Source organism: Struthio camelus, chromosome 1 (assembly GCF_040807025.1).
Source record: "Struthio camelus isolate bStrCam1 chromosome 1, bStrCam1.hap1, whole genome shotgun sequence".
Lineage (NCBI taxonomy): Eukaryota > Metazoa > Chordata > Aves > Struthioniformes > Struthionidae > Struthio > Struthio camelus.
Window position 1 is genome coordinate 15,444,220 of NC_090942.1, and position 27,695 is coordinate 15,471,914.

Below are 27,695 nucleotides of genomic sequence, written 5' to 3' on the forward strand. Positions count from 1 at the left end.
ACTACAGGATGTAGGTATGGTAGGTCATCTTTTTTTTTTTTCAGCAAAGCAAACTTCCTTTAGGGTGGATTAAATAAAGTTTCTATGGGAACATACTGATATTCATGTTTTAATTAAGATTAAAAAATTAATGCAGTTGTACCACCTGACTGGTGACTAATTGTTAAACCTAGAGGACAAATGTAAGCTGAAATTGCAGCTACAGCAGTACTTTCCTCTTACATTTTACATTATACTTTTGTACTTAAAAGGGGCACTTGACTAATGCACAAAGAAAGTGGTGATGATTTTGCCAGCCTGCACTTAGAAACCATGCTGGGGGCAGATCACGGTGGAACATGAGCAACTATTACCATTTTTAAGTTCTGATGGTCTCTAATTCCCAGCGTGGTTCCTCAGTTTTATTTTAGAAGCAGAGCTAGAGAGTCCCTCCTTCTCTCCTGCCCCTGAACTGTAGGAAGGCCAGCCTCAAGGCTTTTGTCCATAGACTCTCAAACACTGGTAAACAGTTCTTTTAATATGTTGCAGATTACTTCTTAGTATTGAGAAAGGAGCAATAAGCTTTGCTGAATATATTAGAAAACTTGAGAAATGCATAGTAATGATATTATTAGCTATTTACCTTGTGGTAGCACCTGCAGGTCCTTCAAAATGTGGGTTCTTCACTGTATGAGGCACTTCATAGCACTCCAAATTCTATTAAATCCAAGGTAATGGTAATGGATGGTAGATGAACATAGTCAACAGGGATAAGTAACAGTAGTAATTTTCATACCAAGGACAGGTTATGGCATAGAAACTACTTAATTACTGTCAAGGATTTTGTAGATAGACAGGTACTTACTGTTGGAATTTGGAGGAGTCAAGAGTAAGTTTTGTTTTTAGGGAACTTCTGTACAAGAGGAAAGAAGCAAGAAGCTATACAAGAAAAAAAATTGGACTGATGAGTGGTAAAAGTCTTGCCGAAAGATTCCATGTTTTCAGCTAGATAATGCGGTGTCTTTGCCTGAGAGAGAAGGGACTACCTTTTAACATCTACATCTACAGTTACCGGTCTGATGACAGCAAAATTCGCATGTTACATAGTTCTTTTTACATTTCCCCTACTGCCAAGACAGCCCGGTAATTGCATAATAGTAGTCCTAGCTCTGGACTCCTCACGAACGCTACACAGTTTTCGGAAGTACCATATTCTACTTTGTCTAGATAGCTAACAGATCGTGTCCAGTCCACTGTTGTCCTGTCCTCAGGAGCAAAAGCTTCCAGGAGCGCATTCAGCCTGTTCACAGAATCAAAGAATGGTTGAGGTTGGAAGGGACCTCTGGAGATCATCTAGTCCAACCTCCCTGCTCCAGCAGGGTCACCTAGAGCATATTGCCCAGGATCACATCCAGATGGCTTTTGAATACCTCCAGGGAAGGAGACTCCACTACCTCTCTGGGCAACCTGGTCCAATGCTCTGTCACCCTCACAGTGAAGAAGTTTTTTCTCAGGTTCAGATGGAACTGCCTGTGGTTCAGTTTGTGCCCGTTGCCTCTTGTCCTGTTGCTGGGCACCACGGAGAAGAGGCTGGCCTCATCCTCTTGACACCCTCCCTTCAGATACTTGTACACGTTGATGAGATCGCCTCTCAATCTTCTCTTCTCCAGGCCGAACAGGCCCAGCTCTTGCAGTCTTGGCCCAGCTCTTGCAGTCTTAAAGTCTGTTCCCTGTTATCTGTACTGGTTGCTAGTAGGTTATTTAAATTCCAAGTGTGAAAGGTAGTCAGGGAGTAGACTAAAGCTACACAATAAAGACACAGTTTTGATCCTCTAGTGTAAATGCAGTCACCAAAACAAAGGTAAATCTGTGGATCTGTCTCCCTTAAGAACTAAGGATAACCACAAGTTTTTGCTTTTTTTCTAAGTGTGTTTTTCATGTGTGTCACAGAGCAATGCAGGTATACATGATTTTTTAAATCTGAACCAAAGCACTGCATTGTGCTGCCTCTCCTCTTGGAGTAAAGTAGGAAAATGAGCACAAGGGATAGGGAAAAACAACATATACGCAGCAGTTGTAAGTCTCATCACATACAAGCGTGATGAATAGAATACAATGACTAGGGAATGAGAAGGGTAAGTAACTAAGAGAGGCATTAATAGTCTGGCAAAGAGGAAGAGGTTGGCTACGATTAGGATATGCCACAAAGGGTCTTAACAGTAAAGACAAACCGTATGCGTGGAACGCGATGAAAAGACGTTCTTTGCAGTACTGCTTAAAATGGAAAGGAAGCGGGTAGAAGCTGATGTTCTGGCAGGGTCAGAAAAGACTCATGTCATGAATCCAGCCTGTGTTTTTATTTAGTTTTAAAATGATTGCACGACGCGCATGAATATCATGAAGTTGAATGGGCATGAATATCATGAAGTACTCAAGCGTGTTTGTGTCCCGGGACTCACGCTCAGTTAGCATCATCTGTTGCAGACGTCAGGAGGGCTCAGGACGACCACTCTCTCAGTACACGGTGCCTCCTGCCTTCCCTATAGCCTGCTGCTGAAGTTAAGTTTTTTCTGTACCGCTGCTGTTCTTTTGCGGATTTATACTAAGTTACCTCCGCTTCCCCTGGATGCTTGAAACTACTATGTTTTACTGGTTTTCTTTATGGCAAAGAAAACTCTGGTAGGCCCGGGAGCTTAAGGAAGGTGTGCAAGGCGACAGGCATTAGGTCGGCATCGCCTCCTTCCTCCTCTACCCGTCGGACGGCCGCAGCCTCCCTGACCCAGGCTTTGCCAGAAGCCGGGGCCGCCCAGCTTGGAAAGCCGCCCGACTGAACAGCGCTGAAGCTGCTGAAAGGCCGCCAGCGGCAGAGGCGGAGGGTCCGCGGGGCCGCTGCCGCCGAGCAGGGACGCGGCCGCCTGGAAACGGCTGCGGCGCCGCGCTGCCCGCCGGCTGGGCCGGCCCCGGCCCCGGCCCCGGCCCCGGGGGCGGCCTCCTGCCTGCGCCCGCCCCCGCCGCCCGCCGCACACGCGGAGCTGGGGCGGGACCGCGCCGCTCGCTCCCGCCGCCGCCGCCGCCGCCGCCTCGCTCGCGCCTGCCGCGGCCCCCTCGCCAGCGGCGGCGTGCCGGTAAGTGGCACCTCCTGCCCGGCTCACGCCATGGCGGGCGCAGCTGGGGCCTGGCGCGGCCGCTCGCCCGCCCGCCCGCCCGCCGCGCCCCTTCCGCCGGCTTTCCCCGACCGCCTCGGGACTCCCCTGGCTTCTTAGGTTTTTTTCCTTCCTTTCCCCGCCGCCCCCGAGCCTTTTCCTTCGCCTGCGCCTCGCTCCAGAAACAAGCCGCCAGCCGGGGGCCGGGCCGCCGCGGCGCGTTGCATGCCGGGCCCGTAACGGCCTCGGCCCGGCCGCCCGCGGGCGGCAGCGCCATGGCGGCGGCGGCGCGGGCGGGCGGGAAGCGCCCCTCAGCGGGCCCGGGCTGCCTGCCTGCCGCCTGCTCGCCGCCGCGGCGCTGCGCCATGTCGTGAGGCGCGTTGTAATCCAGGGTCCTGGCCCATCGGATGGGAAACGCGCTCGTACTCCCCGGCTTGCTCCTCCTCGTACCCGGTAGCCTCCGGCCCTGCGCCACCGCTGGCGGCCTAGACGTGATCGCTCGGTGTCTCCCGCTGGAGAGAATCAAGGCGTTTGTTGGCGGTGGTACATCCAGCCGCTGTCAGAGCGCGGCCTCCCGCGAAGTCGCTGCTTGTGAAGGTTTTGGCTTGTATGGAGACAGCTGTTGGCGGAGAAAAGCGTTCAGGTGGTTGAGCGGCTGTCAAAAAGTAGTGGTCAGTTAGTTGTCACTAGTGACCCGCCCAAGTGGGACAGCGTGTGCCCTCATCACTGCAACTTGTTCCTTCGAGTAATGAGCCTCCCGAAATTTTCCCTGAGGATGGCGAAAGAATAGTACTTCACTACGCGAGTTATTCCTCTGTTATGTGAGTAGGCTGCGTCTGATAACTCTAGAGCGTTTGTGGACAGTGCTGAATTCTTTTAGCAGTGTGTATCGTTTAATACCTAGGTGCTACAGTTGTATTTTACAAACATGAGATTTGTCTTGTTACCTCCTTTGGCAGGCTTTGCAGAGGGTTTCGGCGTGCTGAGTTCGGCTTTGTTCGTCATGCAAAGGGGTTCACAAGCCATCCAGAAGCCCTTTCCACATGAATGTTTTATAGCTAGGGCTCCGTAAGTCTGGGCAGATACGAGAAGAACCTGGAGATGCTGGTGAATCACTTCTCTTGGCTATGATTTATTTTATTTTATTTTATTTTTTTGAGAAGGCTTTTACACTTTTAGTTGGAGAGCAAACTGAAGCTGGCGCATTCTACTGAAAGGTACGTTGGCTTGCTGATGGTTCTGTTTTCTTCTGCGTGTATTTTGTCACTCCTGTCTTCGAGCATCATACATGTGTTTTGTAAGTCTCTTATTTCCCTTTTGTCAGTTCTTTATTCTGGCTTCTGCTTTCAGTTCTTCATTTGCACAAAATATTTCACATGTTCCTATAACTGTCTTTCCTCTCTATTTACCCTAGCTTATGTGACCTGTACCACTGAAAGTCCAGATATAGTTACCAAGTCAGTAATGAATCTTCCTTTAAAAACATATCCTTTAAAATGTGCTGTCTAGTAGTTGGGAGAAATAATGTAGGATGACATACGTGGTTCTAAAATGTTGCTCTGTGTCAGGATTAATTCCTTACTTAACAGCTGAACTTTATTAATTTAGAAACTTGCCTGTATACTATTTGGGTGATACTGGGAGAAAGGTGCCATCTTTGTCTAGTTACAGAGACTATAATTAGTCTCCTTTTGTAAGCATAAGAGTAAAAAACTCTCTGCTGCTCTGCTGTAGCTCGTTAAGTGACAATATTATGTTATGGCACTAGTTTGGTAACACATTTACTGGTGAATTTATTAACTTGTCCATGTAAGTGGTTGTGCCTGCTTCTATGCAATTGCTGATGCTGGGTGGGGTAGTGGCCAGTTTCTGTAATGGTCACATTGATCATTACATATTCTCAGTAATTTTTTCTAGACTAGTGAATTGTGGTCTTAGCACATCGTTTACTTCTGCTTTTTTGCAGGGGTGGGTTCATGTTTAATAATTTGCATGTAGGTGTCAGAAGAGGTCTCTTTTAAGAGTTATAAACCATTACATATATATATGGTTTTATATATATATATATATATATATATATATATATGGTTATATATGCTTTTTTATTCCTGTATTTTTTTATATTTCTATATCAAACCATATATAGATATATAGATGGTTATAAGCCATAAATTTGGAGTCTGCTTGATACTTGCACACGGCAAACTCTACAGAAGCGTTACAAGTACCTGAGCATTGTGCACTGTGAAATTTCAGCAGGGTTACTGGAGCAATTGGGATCCGTTCAGGTGCCTAAAATTCTTTGGGGATCTCCCATAACTCTTAAGACATCATGGAAGGACAGGAGCGTCCTTGCAACCTTCTTTTTTTTTTTTTTTGCCTGAAACTTTCCTCTGTTTTTCAGATCTTTAGGTTCTGGTTCTGCTGACCAAGTGTAGTTGCTGAAGTTAACGGTGAAGAGTCAGAGCTCTGGTCCATCAGTGTGAGTAGTCACGTTCCTCTTTGAGATCATTTCACTTGCTTGTTTTTTCGTTTGTCTCATTCAAAGATTTTGTTTTCTCATCCCTATTTATCTTTTGGTCTGAATTGCTGCCCTCTTGAGTTCTGCAAGGGATTATGTCTGTTAGAAGAGATGAGCATGGAAAAGGAAGAGATGAAGTTTCAGGTTTAGGGGAATGCATCAGGGCATCCTCTCCCAATCCTCGCAAGATGGCTACTCTCAATTATTCCTTGGTCTACCCAAGACTTCGTATTTAACAGAAAGTGTTCTAGGCACTAAATTTATATTGACAGCAGAGCCTGTGTGGAAAGGGGTTGGATACAGCTGTGGGACAGTTGGCAAGAGTGACAGTGTCAGTACATGGACTGTTTAGTGTTGAATCCTTTTCTTTTATAGCCTAACATGCATGCTGCCTTGGGTGGGTATTAAGTCCCCTTAACAGCTCCCTTCTCTCTTCCCGAGTACATAATGTTGCTAGCTCTACAAAAGCTTTATTTGTTGTTTAACTTAAAAACATGGAAAGTTACATGTTTTTCCTGAACTATTGCAGGGCACACAGTCTTGGGAGTGAAGAGAATACGTATTTATTTTGCTCTTAAGCAGAGAGGAAATAAGCTATTCTTCTTGCTCCTCAGGGCTTTCTATCCTGCACTGTGCCTTAAACATGGAAACTGTAGAAATGACTAGTGTATCCTTGAAACGTCCTCGTTCTGAGGATGGTGTGGCTAATGCAGACGAAATTAAAAGACAGAAGATCTCAGAGAAGTCTAAGACAGGGAACAACTCTGGGCAGAGCGTTGAGACTGTAACAGAACAACCTGAAAAATCTCTGCTTGAGGACACGAAAAATGAAATAATCCTCACTGAGGAAGGTGAGGAGCAGGAAGATCAGGAACTAGAGGACAGTGATGAAGATGGAGATCCAGAGAGCTTTGCAGACATGATGAAGCATGGACTGACAGAAAGTGATGTTGGCATAACTAAATTTGTTAGCTCTCATAAAGGGTTTTCTGGAATCTTGAAAGAGAGGTAACTCTTTGTCTTGTTCTGTATGTTAATTCCTTGTTTTAGCAGCTGTTGTTCTCCATTTTCCTTTTTGACTCACAGGATACTGTTGGATTGTGTGTGGCTGTCTGGGAGGTTCGTTGCTTTCTTTTCCTCATGCTGAGGCTGAAAGAAAAATTTTATTTGGCGTTTTTCTAGATTATTTTTCTGTTTGTATTTTTCTTTCCTGTCAAATGGAACTCTGAAGAAAAAGGCTGTGTATGGTTGGAAATACACAATTACACTAACCTTTGCTGTTTTCCTTACTGTTCGCAGCGGTTTAGAGCATAAAATCTGTTTACAGTATACCTACCTTTTACACAACTCTTCAGTGCTGATATAAGATGCACTGGGTAACAGGGTTGAAGCCATCGTCCTCCATTTGTTCCTCGCTTTTTTTGTGCTAAAGTGGCTGAGTGCATCTATTTGCAGATGGTCCTTCTGGCTTTAAGTAATACTCTGAGTTGTAACATCATTTACAAAACACAGAAGCAGGGAAATTTATAGTTTTGAGCGTGGAACACTACGTTATATACTTACTAAGCTACTTGATTGTTAGTAGTTTTTCATTTCATGAAACTTCTCTCTCTTTTCTTTTAATAAATAGCTTCTTCCAGTAAAACTCTCAGAATGTAAATACAAAATCCTCTGAAGTGAGCATCCATTATTGCCTTAACTTAGCAAAGCAGTTAAGCACGCTTTGTTTTATACATCAGAAGTCCTTACTTGTATATCCTGGTTTAATATGGAGGTCATCTTACATAAGGATGATCTTAAGAACATTTTATTGTTTATTTATTTAAACTTTATGTACAGTATGAACAGCTAGCGTAATCCTCCACTGGTGAACACAGTCTGTGTAGAACTGCCTTCTCTGAAATTTGCCGGTTTCAAACAGAGGTGGCCGGATGTAGCCATATGGTAGTGATGTTTGCAGATTCATCGTTTTTCTTTGATCCTAGTTTGTAGCACCTATAACTAATTTAATCCTAATATTTGAAAGGTAATCGTCACTAGCATGTCTAGACAGCTACAGATAATAAGGAGAGGACAGTAACACTCCTAAGGAAGGATTTCTACCAATATGATGTTCGGATGCACAGAGGTATGGTAAATGCAGGCTTGGAGGAGATAAAATGGTGCAGTTTTTTTCATCTCTCGGGATTTCATAAGCTGAGGGTTTAGGGGGGTTTTGTTTTTATCTTTACAAGCCGTTGCTACGTAAAAAGGAGTCAGCATGTTTTTAATATTGGACGCAGTGACTTGACCTCAAATGTGACAGTCAGATTCTCTTTTGCTGTCCTAGAATGTACAGAGTAACTCTTCATTTGAAAGATGTTCTTTATACTTTAGTATATGTAACAGAGCCGAATTTGTCCTGCTTTTCTTAGAGTGGCTAACATGCGCTTTATTCTGCGGATCGACAGCTAATGCATTTGTTCGTGTTGTGACAACACAGTGGATCTTTAATTGTCAATAATGACTGGGATTGAGGATATGAATTACTGATATCTGTACGTTAGTAAGGAAGTGACTCAGAATAGTTACAGCAGTTGTTTGGTTATTCACAAAGAAGTCTACTTTGTTTAGCTAGAGTAGACGTTCTCCTGTGTTCTCTTGGTATGTTTTTTGAGGGGCAAGAATAGGTAAAGCCTTCTGATGGCTGAAGTTTCTTTTATGCACCCCTGAATAAATTCTGTTAACAAATAGCTTCTTGGAAAGGTAATTCATGGAGGGGGGGGAAGGGTTATTATTGTTATTATTTTATTTTAACTCCCGTCCTAATGCATGTTTCTTCCTGTCAGATACTCGGACTTTGTTGTTCATGAAATAGGAAAAGATGGACGTGTGAGCCATTTAGATGATTTTTCTGTTCCAGTGGATGATGAGGTAAATTCTGAGGTAAAAATTTGGTAATGACTATATTCTTAAAGCAAAAACATTAAGAGAGTGGTGAAAATTATTCTATGTGAGTTGTGTGTGTGTTGTTTTGTTTTATTTTGTTTTTCATATGCTTAGGACCCATCAGAAGAAACGTTTACAGTTTTGTCAGATGAAGACAAGAAGCGTTTAGAAGAACTCCAGCTTTTTAAGAACAAGGAAACTAGTGTCGCCATAGAGGTAAAACTAAGAAACAGCATGAAATTTTGGAGGAAAGGAGGGTAAGCGTGAGTCAGTGTCTGAAAGGTACATGCTTTCTGAAGCATGTAAGAGCAGTTTGAACTTGGTATAACAGTAGGTAATACAGAAATGCTGCCAATTTCAGGTTCAAGTCTGTAAAGCCTTACAGGTGAACTCAAACTCAGACATACAAGTAGGCATTTTGATTTTGGTGGGATTATACACATGAACTCAAATGCATGTCTTAATTTTTGTGTTAAAGTTTTGACTTTTTGTCTAGGACTATTTTATAGTGTCATTATGTAAGAAGGATTAAATAAACATCCATCCTGATGGAAAAACTGTTTCCAAGGTCAGTTTGTAGTGATTTAATAGAAAAGAGGATAAGTATGATCTTCCGTAACAAGAAAAATAAAAAGGTACAAATGAAATAAAAACCTGATCTTTTTAAACGTCTAAATATTCCATATACGAAGAGCAGTTGAGCAGAACTATTGGAACAGAAAAAGGAGTAGCATTTTAGGTTTGCCGATTTCAGATGAGCGTTCATATATTAAAGGATCCTAGGGTCTTTTTTCTGTAATGCATATGGAAAAACTTAGTTTGTCCAGAATTGCCACTAGAAAGGTGAAATTTTATTAAGCACAAAAGAAGTAAGTAAGACTTGCGAGTTTTTGTTTGCTAATGTTTAGGCAGGGTTTGTAGCAGAGTTAGCTGCTTATTTTTCAAACTAATTTTAATGACTAGGCCAGACTGTTCAAAGTATACCTATTCAGGATGTTAGAGTGATTCAGTAGGTTTTCTTTAAGTATACAAAACTTTAGCTCTTAGAGCATCCTTCCCTGTTTGTATTACTTTATTTGGTTTTTGCATGTGTGTGTTTTAACGCAGGTAATTGAGGACAGCAAAGAGAAAAGAACAATTATCCACCAGGCTATAAAGTCCTTATTTCCTGGGTTGGAGACTAAAACAGAAGATCGAGATGGAAAAAAATACATTATTGCTTATCATGCTGCTGGGAAAAAAGCACTGGCAAGTGAGTTTCAGTGTCACAGTAGTTGAGTAAAGGAAATGCTAAAATTCAACTGAAAATTAAAGATCATTAGAAAGTAGCGCAAGCAGAGCGTACATCCTAACTTAGTCCTACACTGTCTTTTTTTTCTCCTTGCACTGATGCGGTGCATCTAAATAGCTAGGAACACAATGGATACCTCCTACCATAGCTGGTTAAAATGCAGTTTTAGATTTGTACTCACTTCTTTCAGATCATTAATCAAATATAATTATGTTAAAAGTGGGAGGATCCTTTACTATTACAATAGGAATAGGCAAAGTAGGAGCTTTATTTTATGTGTTGTTTTAATTTACTTACCTGGATCTGTAAGTATTTGCGCATTATGGAAGTAAGGAGCTGGAGATGACACTTAATCAGCGAAATCCTGACTTTCTTGAAAATCCATGACAAAGTTCTCTGTGACTGGAATAGAGACAGGAGCTGTTTGTTTTCTCAGAAGTATGGTTTTATATAAACACAATATATTTACTGTGGTCTTTAAGACAGTTTTGGTTGCTTGTGAGGTTAGTTCTATCTCCAAAGCTAATTATATTTGCAGAAAACTGTCCTTACTCATTATGAATTACAGTTATTATTTTGAAATAATAAAAATAATGACTAGTACTGCATTTTGACAGTCCTTCACCTTAATATTACCAGATCTTGATTTGATTATTGGGGATAAATTAATATGTTCTAGATCTGTTATGCCGTTATTGTTCAGTTGCCTCTGTAAGTCCAGAGGATTGCCTAAAGGCAGAATTTTGCACGTTTAATAAAGGTATTAGTGTTTGGTTTGGTTTTGTTTAAACTGATTTCCTTTGAACCTGCAAATGATGTAACGTGTAAATCTATTCCTTTCGTTTTAAAGATGAAGGAGATGGAGAAAGGAAAAGAGAAGGAAATAAGATAATTGAAAAGTTTAAATAAGAACATCTCCACATTCAGTTCAGTTTGTTACTGTCAAGGCCTTTTGAAAGCGAATATGGGAATGTTGTACAAATTGGTGCAAATTATATGTTGTTTGTTCTGTTTAACTGTGTATAGGAAACTTGTATGTTTGCATGCTTTATGCATGGAGTATGCATACTTAACAAGCACAAATTCTTCTCAGCCAGTCTCATTTTGTGTTGGTTTTAATAGTTTTCCCTTCGCCTTTCCCGTTTGCTGCTCATATTCTTTAACCATTGTTACAGTCCAGTGGTTCTTATTAAGCTGACTGGTCTTAACTAAGAGATTCTGTATAAAATACTTTAAATATTTGGAGTACATTGAAAATAATTTAGTGGTATATCTTTAGGATTAAAACGTTACCTGGAGCACCTTTTTGTAGTGCAGAGGAACACCCTCTAGTAAATCTTGGATTCTTAAGTTGTGAATGCTACAGGCGCTTACCTGTTCAGAGGGGTTGAGGTGTGTGCAGTTCAGTCAGTGTGTGTGAGCGCTTGCGAATTCAGGGTTTGAGAGTGCAAGTTTTTTTTAAAGTCAGATTTATATTTGTCTTTTGTGTTTCTACAGCCAGTAACACATCTCAGTCCTGAGTGGGTCCTATAGGCAAGAAACGTTTCAGGAGAACATAATATTCAAATGTTACTTGAGAGATCTGTTTACCTTTCCTTTCAGTGTAAAAGGTTACCAAAATACTTTCCTAAAAGCTAAAATTAGAAGCTGTTTTGTATCTATAGTAAGTCCGCACCCCAAATACTTTAAACGCTGCCTTACTAAATTGTCAGTACGTTGCTGTTTTGTCATTGTCCACAAATGAAGTTTGTTGCATCTCCAGTTGAAGCTTTCCATACGTTCACTGTTTGCCTCTGCACGATTCCATTGCATAACTGTCTAAATTGCTGTCATCCACCACCTAACTGTTGGATGCTGTCTACAGCATAAACGATCCCATAACCATAAACCTGCATGTTCACCTCTTAAAAACCCTTCAACAGTTTAAAAATTAAATGCTGCTCTTTTGTGCTCTTTACGCTATGCATTGGGACAGAGGTCAGAACTGCAACAGGTAAGAGATGTTGACATTTCATACTAACAAAATGAAATGCCAACTATTGCAACCTCCTAAATAGTGCTAAGGCTGGCCAAACTAATAAAAATTAATTCTAAAAAAACCCTGCACATAAGTAACCTTTAAAATTCCCGGAAATAGCCAATAATTGGGCTTGTGCTGCCTCTCTTTTGCTAGCGCAGTATAGACCGTGCAGCGAAAGGCTGCCAAGTAAGAAGTGATGTGAAAGATCAGGACTGATGATACGTTTGAAATCTGTGGTAAATTTCCCTTTGATTTTATTAAGCCAAGACTTTGCCCTTTAGGCTTACTTTGAACACCATTGTCTGGATTTATACCACGTTAAAAGCAAACATCTCCTATCCTGGTATTAAAAAAACAAAAACAAAAAGCTTCTAGCCTTCACGTTGCAGCAAAAGATTTGGAAAAAAGGCCTGAAAAATAGGATTTTACTGTCAGATATGTAACATGACTCTGAAAAATAGTAATGAGGAATACAAATTGCCCCTCCTATCCATCTACGCAATTGAATAATTTTAGGTGTTGGGCAAGGAACAGTTAAATATTGGGACTGTAGCTACAGCCTTCCACTCAGGATGGAGGGCAGTGCTGTGGATAGGCTTGTGGCTGTAGTGGCCGAAGCACGAGGAGGCCGTTGGTACGTTGTACCTGAGAGTGCTTTAGTCTAACTTCGATCAGGGCTCCTTTTTTGAAGGATGTTTCAATGAGGCTGTGCAAGACGGAGTAGTTAAACTTTGAGAAATATTGCAGTTGGAGAAGACTTTCCTTGTGAATCGCTGTCCATTTTTCTCTCTTCCGTTCTAATTAATAAATCCTTCATGAAGGTATCTTGCTTTTCAAACTGAATGCAGTATTTCGTAGGTCATGTTTAAGGATATGTGTGAAAGTAAATTGATAGGTGGCTCAGAAGGGAGGCCAACATGAGCATGAGACCTCTTAACAGCTTTTTGATCATAGTGTCCAGATCAGGTCCTAGAAAACTCTTTAGTATTTTTAGGGGGCACTTTGTTTTGAAGCCAATGGTGCAAGGCAGGTGTTCAATAATTAAGCAGTTAAAAACTGTATATGTAGGGTATTTCATACTGTAGCATGAGAAATTGTTTTGACAGAAGCAGTTGTATGGATGTTACTTTCTCAAAAAAGTTCTCTTTGATCAGAAAGTTTAATGAGGCTTAAACATACTCACTGCCTGCATGGGTTTGTGGGTTTTATTAGACTTACATGAACAAACTAGCAGAATTTCCAAAGAACTTCCTTCCCGTGTCAGTGTTGATATACTGGAATAGGACTGACTTTTTTATTCAGCTTTTGCTGTTAAGAAGGGAGCTTCAGCCATTCTTGTACAAAACTGGAAGTGTCTGCTTAGTGGCTACCGAGAGAAAAGGTTTTTTTTTTTTTTTAAATTAAAAAGAAAAACTCAGTTTTGTTCTTACAAAACAAAGAATTGATAAACGAGGCACCTTAAAATTGTTTGCTAACCTCTTGTGGGATCAGTCTCCCTTCCTGGTAATGCTATCGACAGTAATAATTGTGAAATGAAAGCTTTATGTCTGAAATGTTTGTGTATAAAAGCTTGCCAAATATGCTGACAACTGTGCTCCCCTCTCCAGCAAATCACAAGGAATTGTACAGTACTGTAAATGTCGTCTGAGTCTACAAGAGCTAAAGTCCTCTCTCCCATTAGCGTTCTCTAAGCATGGCACGGCGTCTGCTTGGAATTATCTGAAAATGTTTTTATTGTGGCAGATTTACCTCTCTCAAAGGACTTTTTTCAGAAATTCACCTTTCACGTTACACGCAGGAAAAAATCCTACAGAAATAAACACCACATTAGTAATGTAGTGTAAGGAATGTTGTAGTCGCACAAACAGGGCTCCAGTGGTTCTCAGCCATTAACTTCAGCAGGCATTAGATGAAATGTGGAGGGGTTTTATTGCTGAAAGTCAGTGCAATGGTAATGTTTTTTGAGGAGCTTAATCAGGCTGTAAGGCAATTAAATGGCTGGGGGAAAAATTTTTAGATAATTTAATGCAAAGGAAACTGTCATCATTTGTTCAAGCTTTCTGAGGTGATAGGATTGGTATCCTTTACAAAGAAAAGTACAGCCCACTGGAAGAGAAGAAGGTGCTTTTCAAGTGCTTTGCCGTTGTAGCAGTCAATGTTTTTTTTTTTTTTTTTTAAGCAGCTGAAAACTAGGAGAAATCACAAATGCCTATCCATTTTAAATGGAGCTGCAGCGGCTCTTATAATTTTAACTTTTTGTTTTTTAAAGATCCAAGAAAACACTCTTGGCCAAAATCTAGGGGAAGCTACTGCCACTTTGTACTGTACAAGGAGAACAAGGATACTATGGATGCCATTAATGTGTTATCAAAATTTTTAAGGTAAGACTGTTCTTTCTGTCAGTTTGGCTAGCATGCAGTCCTCTCATAACATGTACAATAGCATGAAATATTTATACTTCAAGGTTATGTAAGAGCAACACAAGTGATGACTGTCATCTAATTTTTAGCCATTGTAAAAAGACAAAAAAACTTGTTTTAGAATACTGAATTTGAAACTTTAGGTTTTGTGTGGAGGGGAGAATGCAGCAAGTAATCCCAAGTAATTTATTTGTAAGACTGAGCCATGTTACTTAAAGAGAAAGAAAGTCTACAGATTAAGTGGCCTGATCCAAGCAAACACCAGGCAGCTCGTAGCCTTCATGTGCATAACTGGAATTAAAATTTTCCCGAGTGTGTGAAGATACTCAAATATGGTACGAATGTGTATCAGATATTGTTGTGGTAATATGCTTACCACTTCTTGAGCGGTCACTGTTGATAATCTGAAACTGTGATTCCATGTATTAATTGCTGCGTGGCAACACAGTCTTGATTCTGTCCACCCCATCAAATGCAACAATAAAAAGATTTGTGAAAGGCATGATGTGAACATGATGAATTGCAGGAGGAGGACTATTTTTTAAATTGGATCAGTGTAGAGATCTATTCATAGGGAAGCTTCCCTACTCTTTCCTTCCTCTTCCCTTCATCCTTCCCCTCTAAAAATAAATGTTTATACTTCAGACTCTAGCCAGTGTGATGCTAGTACTCGTAACTGAAAATCAAATGTAGTTTGGTGGAAACATACGTGTAATGGCAGTTCTGCAATTCCCTGGTCCCCTAGCTGGAATAACCAGAAGCATCTCCCCTATAACACAGGCTGTAAATTGCAATGTGGAAAGGAACACATTTTAAATTACCTTCTCTTATTTTCATATAATGTGTATGCATGGTATTCAAATAGACATATTATTTGAAATTTAAAGAAGAAATGGACATGATCTGAATTTTTCGATAGTGATCACTGCGCTTTCCTCCACTGAGTGGATGTATATAAAGAAATACTTCAAAGCTCGTATTTTGAAAGAATAAACGTGCTGTAAATGAATCTGTTTGCATATAACGATATCTGATAATGAAAACAGGAAGGTTTCCCTGTGTTTCATATACTTGCAGATGAGATTAGAAAATGTCACATATATTCAGCAGTATCAAACTGTAGCATAGTTCTGGGCAAGAAAATACTTGCTTTTTTTCCCGTTTGAACAAAATCTAACAAAAGATGTTAAATGTAATTTTTTTCATCTGTTTTTAGTATAAAAGAGAAACTAATAATTCTAGCTAGTTATGTTGATAATCAGTTGTGTCCAATTTGTGTTTATTTATATAATATATAGATAATGCTTTTTACCGTTGCTTTTAAGAGTGAAGCCAAACATATTTTCCTACATGGGAACTAAAGATAAAAGGGCTATAACAGTTCAGGAGATTGCTGTTCTTAGGTAAGTGAAAATATACTGGAGTATTGGCACTCCTAGCCTGATAACTTGGCTACCTTGCTAAAAACTCTGAAGATTCTTGTTTTAGGAACGGGCTTTTACTATGCATACTATTTGAAAGCAATATTTGTACCTTTTGCTCTTAGACTGTGAGGCAGGTTTTCTGCTCGGAAAGCAGTATCGCATGTAATGCAAATGGCAGATTCAGGTCCCGATCTCGTAAAGCACTCAAATGTCGTGTATATTTATGAAGATACACTATATTCTTTTATTTGATGATGGTTGCTAATATTTTCAGTCAGTGGCGTTCTTGAGTTGTAGGTGGGGCACACGGGCATAGGCTTGTTTGAAGCAGTGAGCCGGGTTGCGTACACGCTCTCATGCTGCATGATTCTCATGCAATGGTAGAAAAACAGAATGACGCGATGAAAATTCAGTCCCATTTCCTTCCTGACTTTTGTTTCCCCCTTCCTCCAGTTGGAATCCTATTTTCCTTTCTCACTGAACTCTCTCTGAACAGCTCCGAAGAACGCTAAACACTGCCTTTGCTCATCTGTGAGTAACCAGAAGGGGCAAACAAAGACTAGAAATTTTTCCTGCCTTAATGTACTCCCATAAGTAGCCTACTAAAATAAAGTAAAATCATTCTGGCATACTCCAAGATAATTATATGATGCCTTGGCACTTCAAATCAGTGCTACATCAATAGCTGAGGATAACAGATGCCCTACAGTCAAGCTTTACAGTATCTGTTTAGCTGGTTAGAATATTCTGTCTCCACTGCTTTTACAACTCTTTGAAAGCCACACTCCTCAAGTGGAGGAGTTCTCAGATTTGGGAGTTTGAGAGCAGTAGTTTGATCAAATCCTTGTTAAAAGGAGGGCATTCTCCCAGGAGTTTGCATGTGCGTATATTTGTGCCTCTGAAAGGAATTACTAATTCAAAAGCCCCAAATTATCATTCCTGAAAGACAGGTGTGCCAGTTGATGACGACCAACCAAACTTGTGGTATAGCCATCTCCGTTGCTGTTCTGTATGTCTGTAAAATCATATTTAATGTTATGTCTCAGAGATTCAGTGTAGTGCAAGCCCTGATAGGGGAAAAACTGTTGACTCTGGTGTCTGTTCAGTACTGCTGGACTACAGACTGTTCCATATAACGTAGGGGAGAGAGAGGATAGAAAAGGAGAAGTCAGTGATCATCAGCCCACTCTGAAACGAGCATGCTGGCCATGCTGATAGATGAACTTGTCTATCTGGTATAAATTTTGGAAAATGTCGAAGAGCAGCTCTGCCAAGCAAATAACATGATATGTTTCCAAAGCTACTAGCAACAAGAATGAGAACTTCAGGAGTGACAAGTAGATTTCCTACTCCTTCCTCTGCATTAAGCTTGCACAAGGGTTAATGACTTAGCTATGCATTTAAGACTGTGCTAACTTCAGTTCATGGTGTATTTACGCAAATAAAGCAAAGTTCAGGCTTGTGTTGTGGGGAGCCAGTATATTTCAATATTGCAATTCTTTTTTCCCGAGTGTATATTCTAATATAGGTGTGAAAAGATAAGATGTGAAAGATGTGAAAATATATACAGTATACGCTTTGTCTTGTGTATATCTAAACATAGAAGAAGCCTTAAGAAATATCTGTCCTTCCCTTTGAGATATTTCAAATAAATATTTTGAAGATAACAGTAGAAAAATGGGGAAACTGAAGTTGTTACTTACTGAAGCATTTGCTTTTTGTCTTGAAATGCTGGCACTTCCATGTTTAGTTAACTATCTGCTTTTCTAAATGTAGATTGATGAGTGTTGGTCTGTTTCTTTTTAGAATCACTGCACAAAGACTTGCTCATTTGAATAAATGCTTGATGAACTTTAAATTAGGAAACTTTAGTTACAAGAACCATCCACTGAAATTAGGAGAACTGCAAGGGAACCACTTCACTGTTGTTCTCAGGTAATGTATTTAGATAGTTCTGTTAGGGTTTTTTTTTTTTTTTTGCCCCCTTAAATAGTTGAGGAATATCAGTGCATATAACCTTACAACAAAGAAGAAGAGTAATCTCCTATTAGAAATTGGAGGAAGTCTGTTGAATTTAGTAAGTGCTATATAACACTGATGTTGAGCTTTTAATACTTTGGGGATCATAAAATAGCATGAGCCCTTGAAAATCTGTATATAACAAAATGGTAACTTTTTAAATATTTTGCCAGAAACATAACAGGAACTGATGACCAGATAGAGCAAGCAATGCAGTCTCTCAGGGAAACTGGATTCATTAATTACTACGGAATGCAAAGATTTGGAACTACAGCTGTTCCTACATATCAGATCGGCAGGTATGTGTTGTTTTCATCCCATCTTTATTTTTGTCTATTTTTTTTATATTATTTTATTGTATCCTTGTGTAAGGTCTGCCTTATCTCTGGGGAAGTTTTTCTATCATATTGCCTGTGCCAGTTTTAATTTTAGATTCAAGAAAGAACTTGTTTTTGAAGTTGCTCCAGCATATACCTTACGTATCATTACTACCACTAATATTACATAAACCCAAACACTAATACTGCTTTCTTTGGGTAAGTTTGTTACATACTTAAAATATATTTAAGTTCTTAATAAATAAACTTTACTGTTTGAATTTTAGAGCTATTCTACAGAATAATTGGAATGAAGTAATGGACTTAATATTAAAGCCACGACCGGGAGGTAAGGACTAAATATTTAAAGTATTTCTGTTTTTTTTTTTCCCCCCCAAAAGCATTTTTAGATTCTGTGGGGTGTATTATTATTATTATTATTATTATTATTATTACTGTTGTTATTATTATTTGTTTATTTGTTTCACCATTTAAAAGGACATTTGTGTGGACAGCTTTGCATATGCTTTACTTCAATTTAGCGATGAAAAAGTAGTCTTCGGACTCTCTGCCTTTTCTGCTTCTCGTTCTTTGCTATGCAGTTTCTTGAGGTATGGGTGAAAAGGGATATAAATACTAATATGCAGAGCCTGCTCAGGCTCCACTTGGAGCCCTGGTAGAGGTTTCCCACACAGCCGGCGTCTCTTACCAGCCTGAGTGAGGAATAGCTCTCTCCATCTTCTGGAGAAAGGCAGGGGATCTGTATGAATGGACTTGATTCACTGTGCAGTGCTGAGGGTGGTGTGTAATCTGGCCCTAGTGGTACTGATTGATAGGCACAAAATAATGTTGACAAGACCTTTAAGCATAGAAAAGTAGGTGGTTTTCCAGCCAGAGACCACCAGAGCCAGCAGTCTGTTATTTTGTTTATGCTGGAGGTGACAGGAATGCACAGTAGGGATGGAGACAGTCCCACTGCCTGAGTCCGCGGTGCCTGACCTCACTGCCACTGCTTCCTCACCCAGGCAACCTTGAAACCCACTCGTCTCTCTGGGGCTTCCCTCAGACTGCCTGAGTCCGCAGTGCCTGACCTCACTGCCACTGCTTCCTCACCCAGGCAACCTTGAAACCCACTCGTCTCTCTGGGGCTTCCCTCTTGCACCTGAATTGTCCCTGTCATATTAGCATACAACTCAATTTACCAGTGCTTCTAAAAACCTCAAACTGACCGTTAACTGGCCAAAAATCATGATGCTTTTTTCCTGCCTTTCCCCGTAAAGTAACACATTCCATTTAAATCTAGCAGTGCGTAGTAGAATTTATCAAAACCATTTTATTTTGTATTTATACCAAAATATGATGGGAAAACTGGTGGCGCGTGCTAACACTAATTAACATAATTAAAACTTTAGTTTTTCAACTACTTTACCAAAAAGTGAGGTGAATGGGGTTTTTTTGGTGTAGTTAAAATATTTTAGTTCACATTCTTGTTCTAGCTGAAAAAGGATACTTAGTAAAATGCAGAGAAGAATGGGCAAAGACTAAAGATCCAGCAGCAGCCCTCAAGAAACTGCCTGTAAAAAGGTGTGTGGAAGGACAGCTTCTTCGTGGACTCTCAAAGTATGGAATGAAGAACATAATCTCTGCATTTGGCATAGTGAGTGTAAAAGTGTTGTGGGGTGTTTACTTAAATAAGCCTGCTGTTTTTGTTTTGATGGTATCATGATGCATTTGAAATAGACTAATAGGTGCTTAATGAATATGAGGTTAAGTGTAAATCTTTACATTTATCCTGCCTGTTTGCTTGAAGTACGGCTACGTGGTAGCTTGTCACATCTGTAATTAATGTATGCATAATAAGCTCCCCAAATAATACAACAATCTCGTTGGAAGCTGTGCTGTTACACCTAGTAACCATGTCTAATACAGATCTGAGGACTGTGCAGAAATTCAGTGCCAAATTTTTTCTCTTGCTTTAAACGCGTGAATCAAATTCATAGTGTGCTAATGAAACAACTTGGCCTTGAGATAATGGGCTCGCTATCATTTTCAAGTACTGCAGTCAAGACTGAGTCTTTGGAGAAAATGCTTCTTCACCAGCAGATTACTGGGCCCCGTGTAGAAACTGAGGAGTAATTTCTAGAAGATAATAGGATAATTAGGATATCATTCTGCCCTAACACCCGCAAAGTTTACTTAAGATTTCAGGAGGCTGAGTATGAACTCTGTGTTTTGTACCAGCCGTCTGTTTGATGAGCTGTTCAAAAAAAAAAGTTTTTTTAAAATCTAAATGCAATTTTTGTGTGGATTTCAAATGTATGGAAGCATTATTTCTTCACATATCCTTCTTCCAAATGAAGTCTGTATACCATTGAACAGAGTGCTGATCATGAGGCTGGAGAAGTTCATGCTTCAAAGAAATCCTTTTAGGGAGGGCGATGGAGAGAAAAACCTAAAAATGCTTCTTTCTAATGTTTAACTTTTTTTTTCTTACCTCCAGATACCAAGAAATAATCGTTTAATGTATATTCATAGCTACCAGAGTTTTGTATGGAACAATATGGTGAGCCAAAGAATAGAAGAATATGGTCTTAAAGCTGTACCAGGAGATCTCATACTTAAAGGAGGTAAAATCAGACAAACAGAAAGCAAGTGATGCTTTATAGTCCATATTCCTAAGAAAATAAGGCATAAGTATGCAGTATCATGTAAACAGTTTTGCTCTTTTTTTTTCTTTCGACCCATTTGGTCCACTGACTTCTGAATCTATTGGCCATTTTGTGTTAAATTTTGCGAGGAAGTGAGAGTCATATATTGTGCTTTAATAAGCTTTCGGTTTACTTGTTTGCCCAAATAAGTAGTTCAATGAGGTAGAGAGACTGTGAAGAAATGATTCTACTGAAGGAAAGGAGGAGTTCAGGCCTTGCTGAACTATGGAAGAAAAGATGTAATGAATGCTTTAACCACAGAAGTTTTTATTTACTTTTTTTTTTTTAATATAGTAGAGACTGCGCTTAGTTAAAACTTCCCTCACTTGAATTTTTCTGAAATTTACCTGTGTTGAGAGGATCGATAATATTTCTAGTTAGTGGATTGTTCATCTAGCAGTCCTTATTTCATTCAGCTTTAAAAGTTAATAGAAACCAGTCTGTGATTCTACTATCGCTGACAGCCTTAAAGAATATATTTCTTCTTGTTGCTGGTTTTTTTTTTTTGATGGTGTCAATTAAACAGGAACAAAACACAGTAGTTATCCCTTTAAAAGTAGGCATGTTTAAATGAAATATTTAATTTAAAATTTTGCTAATGGTGATTGTCACAGGCATTCATATGGTACCTTTATTTTTCTGTTCTGATTGTAGGCACAGCTGTTCATATTGGAGAAGGAGATGTTGATAACTATACTATCCATGATGTAGTGATGCCACTGCCTGGATTTGATGTCGTATATCCAAAGCATAAAAGTAAGTTTGACTGCTAACTTGCACAGTCACTCTGAAAATCCAGATCTCTTTTAAGGTTACATAGATCTAATTTTCCTTTTAAGAACAACTTTGGCATCGTTTAAAAAAAATAATCGATTTCAGAGCTCTGATACTTTGATAATATACTTCTGTTAGCTGGGATAACAGTAGCCTGCATTGTCACTTATTTCTTTTAACATAAATCTGTTTCATATTTCTTTATAGCAAATAGCTTTTCCAAAGAAAAAAAGTACTTACTGATGCGAAATATTTTATTTCATAAAACAGCAAGGAGATGAGGGGAGTAACTGGTGAAATATTCTTTGAAAAATGTGTGTGTATTTGTTTTTAACCTAGAAAACAAACTAACTTTCTAGGGGTCGTAGCCCAAACGAAAGCTTAAAGTTAGGAAGAACTAGATCTTGTTTAATTAAATGTTAAGGGATATATATGTATTATATAGGTGCATATATTTTTTATGTTCATCTTTTGCCTGTAAAATGTATTAATCTAAATTGCTTTTGTTGGAGTAGGTTGAGTTATCTATAATTATTTGCATGGAGCACAATGTTGTTATTAAGGCACAGAGTTGTAGAATCATTAGGTTGGAAAGGATCTCGGGATCCTTGGTCAAAGCAAGATCAATGCCATATCAGGCCAGCTTGCTCAGGGTTTTGTCCTGTCAGGTCTGAAACCTCCAAGAACAGATGTTCTCTAAGGTCTCCTCTAAGCCTTCTCTTCCCTCGGCTAAAGAAACCTAGTTCTCTCAGTCTCTCCTCATAGAGCATATGCTAAAAACCCCTGGCGTTGTGGTAGCCCTTCATTGAACTCATTCAAGTTTGTCGGTAACTTCTTTGTACCGAGGTCTCCAAAACTGGACACGGTATTCCCAAATGCAGTCTGAGTGCCTACTAAAGGGCAATAATCACTTTCCTCAATGCAGCTACTGGCTCCAGTCCTGTTGACCTATCCTGGTATGCTGTTGGCCTTCATTGATGCCAAGGCACTCTTTTAACTAATACTTAGTTTCCTTTCTATTGAGACGCGAGAAATTTTCAGCAGAGTTGCTTCACAGCCTCTCAGTCCCCAGCCTGTACCACTGCAAGGGCTTAGTCTGTCCCAGATGCAGGAATTTGCATTTGTCCTTGCTGAATTTCATGAGGTTCCTGTTGGCCCATTCCTCTAGCCTGGTTAGGTCCCTCTGAAATGGGGGTCCTGCACTTGAGTGTATCAGCTGCACCCTCAGCTTGATCTTGTCCACACGCTTGATGGGATGAAATCCAGCTCCTCCTCCAAGTACAGTGGTAAAGGTAGTTAACAGTACAGGTCGCAGGATAGACTCTTGAGGAACTCTATTTGTAAGCAGCTTCTGGGTGGATTACAAACCCGTAGCCACTAACCTTTGAGACCATGACCCAGCCAGTTATTCACCCATCAACTGGTCCACCCGTACAGACTGTAAGGCTCTAGCCTTGGGTAAGGATCCCTCAAGGATGCTGTAGGAACATGTCAAAAACCTTGCTAAAGGCAAGATAGATAACATCCACTGCTCTGTCTTTATTCGCAGAGCTAATAATGTTATCATAGATGGCAGAGAGGTTGACCAGGCATGGTTTACCCGTAGTAAATCCCTGCTGGATGTTCCCAATCACAACCTCCTTCATATGCTCAGAAAAGTGTTTCAAGAGGAGTTGCTCCGTGGTTTTCCCAGGGACTAAAGTGAGTCTGACTGGTCTGCAGTTCCCTAGGCCATCCTTGATCTTTTTGAAGGTGAGCACAACATTCATCTTTTTCTAGTCAACAGGAACCTCCCCTGATTTCCATGACATTTCAAGGACAGAGAATGGCATTACAATGACACGAGCCAGCTCTCAGTCCATGCGTCTCCTCTGGTCCTACAGAGCTGTATGGGTCAAGATTTCTCCAAAGATGCCTGACTCCATCCTCTTCCACTACTGGTAGTTTCTCTCCTCCTTGAACCTTGTGTCCAGGCACAGAAGCTCAGGAGATCTTGTTAGTTAGCCTGAAGCAAAGGAGACATTGTGTACCTCAGCCTTATCTCTGTCTGCTGGCACTAGATCACCCACATTTAGGAGCAGCCCCTCGTTATCCTTGTATTCTTTTACTGCTGATGTTGCAATTAAGCTCTTAATTGCTCTTGGTGTCTGTTGCCAGTTGCAACTCTAGTTGAGCTTTGGCATTCCTAACACCATCCCTACGTGCCTGGACAGTGTTTCTTTCTTTGTAGCCTGTCCTACCTTTCACCTTATGTATGTATCCTTGTTATATTTGAGCATAGTCATGAGTTCCGTGTTAGGCCGACCAGTCTCCTGGAAGAAGCAATCGGTTTGAGAATCTGAGATGAGGTGTGGCACTGAACCACGTTTATTTCATAGATTGAAAAGAAAAGCTGAAATTTTTAGCGTTCAGTATATTTATAAATGTGATTTGCCCTTAGTAAACTTAAGTTATTCCTCTTGAAACTTCCCAGTCAGACGGAAGTAATGCTGGAAATTGCACTGCAAAATAAATGCATCAAACTGCACTTTAGTTGCAGTATATCCCTGTATTTCCATTGCCAACCTCCTCCCCATCACGTGTACATATACACACTCTTACTTAAGGATACACACTCTTACTTAAGAATACAACCCTAATAAAATGACTCATTCTTCTGGCCATTTCAGTTAGAAATGCTTAGTATTCCTTATCAGCTTACTTTTTCAGAGGGCTTTTTTAAACTCATTTCAGTCTTTGCTGCTTTTTCAAAGATAAGAATGGGTATTCTAGCTTCTCTTGTTTTTTCCCCTATTTTTTTCTATTTTTCCTCTCCCCCCATATACCTGAGATTGTCTTGTGTCAATAAGTGACGTGTCAATAAAATATTTTATATAAGTTTTGTTTTCAGCTTAAATTCTGATTGTCAAGCAAGAGATTCTAGGTTACTTGACTCTACTAATCAGGTTGAATAAGAAAACGTTGGAAGTAATATGATTTGCGATAAATAATTTTCAACTTCCGTCTGACGTTTATCCCACATATGCTGAAGATCACTGGAAAACAAGGGAAGGAATGTTACATTAAAACATGGCCTCCGTTGAAACTGGCCGTACTGCACACTCTCTGCTTAATGTTTTCATTTCTTGCAGTTGGTGAGGCCTACAAGGAAATGCTGGTAGCCGACAATCTTGATATCAACAACATGAGGCATAAGATTAGAGATTATTCACTTTCAGGAGCATACAGAAAGATCATCATTCGACCTCAGAATGTCAACTGGTGAGTAGGAAGATAAAGGAAAAAACACTTGAATTGACAGTGTAGGGTATATATAGGATGACTAAGAAAGTACCATTAGATCACAGTGTGTACATGTAGACCAAAACATAAGTAAGAAGGAATCTTTGTTCATTTTCCTCACGTTTTTACACGGTTGAACTCGAGCCGCATTTCATCACTGATCCTCTGGTTCTGTGTGATGTGTTAGCGTCAGGACGTCTGTCTAGTTGTTACTATCCCGTGCAGTAAGGGCTTGCCTAAACACATCATAGATAATTAATTATTCATGCTGGAACCGCAATAGATAATACAAAACAGGTGTTTTGGCAATCTTTCTATGAGAAAAGTTGGTTTCCGATTGCCTGTGTGTGGATCGTTTGTATTATTTAAATGTACTAAATCACTATTATGAAGGATATGACCAAGTTGTCCTATGGCAACTGAATAAATGTCTTTTAAACAGGCTATTGTACAAATCTGCAGAATGACCTGATTACTGTGTTGCATAGAAAAGGATATGGAGGATTTTTGGAAGGAGACAAAAAATTCAAATATTTGAATTTTATTTTAGTTACTGCTGGTTTTTAGAGCTTATCTGCATTCCCATTTACTATTCAGCCTAGTAATTACATATTGAATGATTATATGAATGGAAGAAAGAGTAGAATATGTGTTTAAACCATTACAAAGACATTTAGATGGCTTTTTAAAAATATATATATATATTTTTTTGTTGTTGTTGTTGTTGAAGAATCCTTCTTAGAGTTGATGCCATTCTTTCTATAATTTCATAAACTACACTTCTTGTATAGCTGGAAATCCTGATATCCCAGGGGGGTAAAAAGCTGAGTCACGTAAAGAAATTTCTCACTAGTTCATTATTTTGTGAATATCTTCACTAAACAGACCAGCTTTCTATATAAGGCTTTATCAGTTATTGCACCATAAATAAATAACACCTTCCCTAATCTGTACTGGAGAATCATTCCATCTCAGTGATATTTTTGTAGCTGCCAAATTTAAATAAAGAAAAATAATAAAAACCTTATGTATATTATAAAGGGAGGTTGTTGCGTATGATGATCCTAGAATCCCACTATTTAATACGGATTTGGATAAGCTGCAAGGAAAACCACTACCAGTTCTTCCTACAGGTAAGTTAACATTTCTGCGGCTGTTTGCAAAATAGATGTTTGATTGTTGTTTTAAACTGCAACATACTGAAAGATCTTTTGGAGAACAGCTTTCCTTTAACAATACTATTAGGTAATGATATAGAAAAGGAGGTACTCAAAGTTAGGTGCCTGAGTAAGGACCCTTATTTCTCAAAGAAGTACAAGCAAACTCTTCCAGCAGTCTGTTGCATTTTCTTACACATCTCTGCAAAACGTGGTAAACGTCTCACCATAAATGTCTGTGAAATGCATAAAGAAAAGGTGGAATTAAGCCACAAATGGGCTATGTGCTTGAGCACATATTATTTGTGCTAAGTATAAGAGACTATTCAAATACTTAAAGTCAATGGAAATTTTTAAAAATGACTTAGGTCACAAGGTCTTTTGACTCTGCTTTCCAGAAAATAGAGAGACTAGGAATTCAGTTTTGAAAGAAGAGGAGTTTTTTCTTTTTAAAAAGAAAACAAAAATGCCCTACTCTGACAAATTGATCAACTATATAATTTTTGATAAATATTCCTCTAACATAGTCACTTCCTGCTGAGAGAAGATGTTAAATGGAAGTTATTTTATGAAACTTCACTTTATGCTACACTGTGGATTGTAAATGGAGTGTAAACTCACTTTTTTTCTTTTAAGTTTTGATGTCCGCTTTTGATGATATCCAGTATAAGCATTTTGTGTGGTCTTAACAGTCTATTCTTGTCTGTTTTTCCTCCTACCCCTGATACGACAGATGGTAAATTCAGGGCACTGAAGATGGCGTTCTCCCTTCCCCCATCCACTTACGCGACTATGGCAATTCGAGAAGTGCTAAAAATGGACACAAGCATAAAAAACCAGACACAGCTGAATACTACCTGGTTACGCTGAATGAACTGTAAAAGGAGTTAGATTTTATCACGTATAAAAAGTTTTACTACGTACGTGTTCGGGACAAATCTTTAAAGATCGGTATTTTTTAAAGTTTTTATTGGTGCAAGAAATTAACATTAAATCATTTGCAAGATGGTGGTTGTAATATAATGTAGCTCTTAGTGACTGATGCTTTTAATGAATGAATAAATTGCTTGAGCTGTAACATGACTGCGTCTTTAAAAAGAGGGCTTGTAATGGTTTCGGAGCTGGAGGAAGCTGCGCTTCGCTTGTCTGGAAGTACAGCGACGGTTGAATGTTTTCATGAGTTTAGCACAATTCAAACTCTTCAAACATACTAAATTTCGGATTAGGAAAACCAATTACAATAAAACTAAGATATTGACGAATATTCGTCATCAAAGAAGAAGTCTCTGTAGCCGTAGGATGCCGGTAGCATTTGCGCTGATCTGGTAGAGGATTCTGTTAGCGAGGCCTTTTCTGTGGGGTGATGATGGTGTACAGCTGTTTCACTTGGCTGTAGTCTTTTATTAAGAAAATATTTGTGCATATTTTCCTGCTTTACTAATACCTGTACTAAAGAACAGCTAAGGAAAATAAATTAACCAAAAAGTCTAGGTGAACGTCAGTAACTGTTTCCTCCAGGCGTCTTGGTGTGTCCGTTGCCGGCAGTGGATGAGCCGGACTCCTGGTAGGGGAGAAGAAAAGCTTACAAAGCCATTCGGAAAGGACAGTCTTTGCCTTCGCAATCCGTTTCTATACCAAATACGCAAACCCGCGTTGCTTGTGTTAATAAACTCATGGAAACACAAGGCGTCTCTCCTGTTGTACTTCTTCGT

The 27,695-nt window shown here is 39.6% G+C and overlaps 1 protein-coding gene across 19 annotated transcripts; it reads left to right on the forward strand.

Annotated features, from left to right (window-relative positions):
* The first annotated feature begins 2,992 nt into the window (after nt 1–2,992).
* PUS7 (pseudouridine synthase 7) lies at nt 2,993–27,668 on the forward strand. Of its 19 annotated transcripts, XM_068930012.1 has the most exons (20): nt 2,997–3,104; nt 4,082–4,339; nt 4,537–4,579; nt 5,269–5,410; nt 5,527–5,604; nt 6,258–6,651; nt 8,472–8,568; nt 8,686–8,787; nt 9,679–9,823; nt 14,152–14,263; nt 15,628–15,705; nt 17,533–17,661; nt 17,919–18,044; nt 18,350–18,411; nt 19,559–19,719; nt 20,563–20,689; nt 21,425–21,526; nt 24,676–24,805; nt 25,868–25,959; nt 26,717–27,668. In XM_068930012.1, the coding sequence occupies exons 6-20, from the start codon at nt 6,287–6,289 to the stop codon at nt 26,851–26,853; spliced, it is 1,965 nt and encodes a 654-aa protein (XP_068786113.1). In that variant the 5' UTR covers nt 2,997–3,104; nt 4,082–4,339; nt 4,537–4,579; nt 5,269–5,410; nt 5,527–5,604; nt 6,258–6,286; the 3' UTR covers nt 26,854–27,668. The 19 variants fall into 19 exon arrangements, with proteins under 19 accessions (XP_068786139.1, XP_068786113.1, XP_068786062.1 ...); XM_068929961.1 differs by lacking the exons at nt 4,537–4,579; nt 5,269–5,410 and adding an exon at nt 11,838–11,855; XM_068929979.1 differs by lacking the exons at nt 4,537–4,579; nt 5,269–5,410 and adding an exon at nt 11,838–11,855 and having other exon boundaries at nt 8,472–8,556.
* The last annotated feature ends 27 nt before the right edge of the window (nt 27,669–27,695 follow it).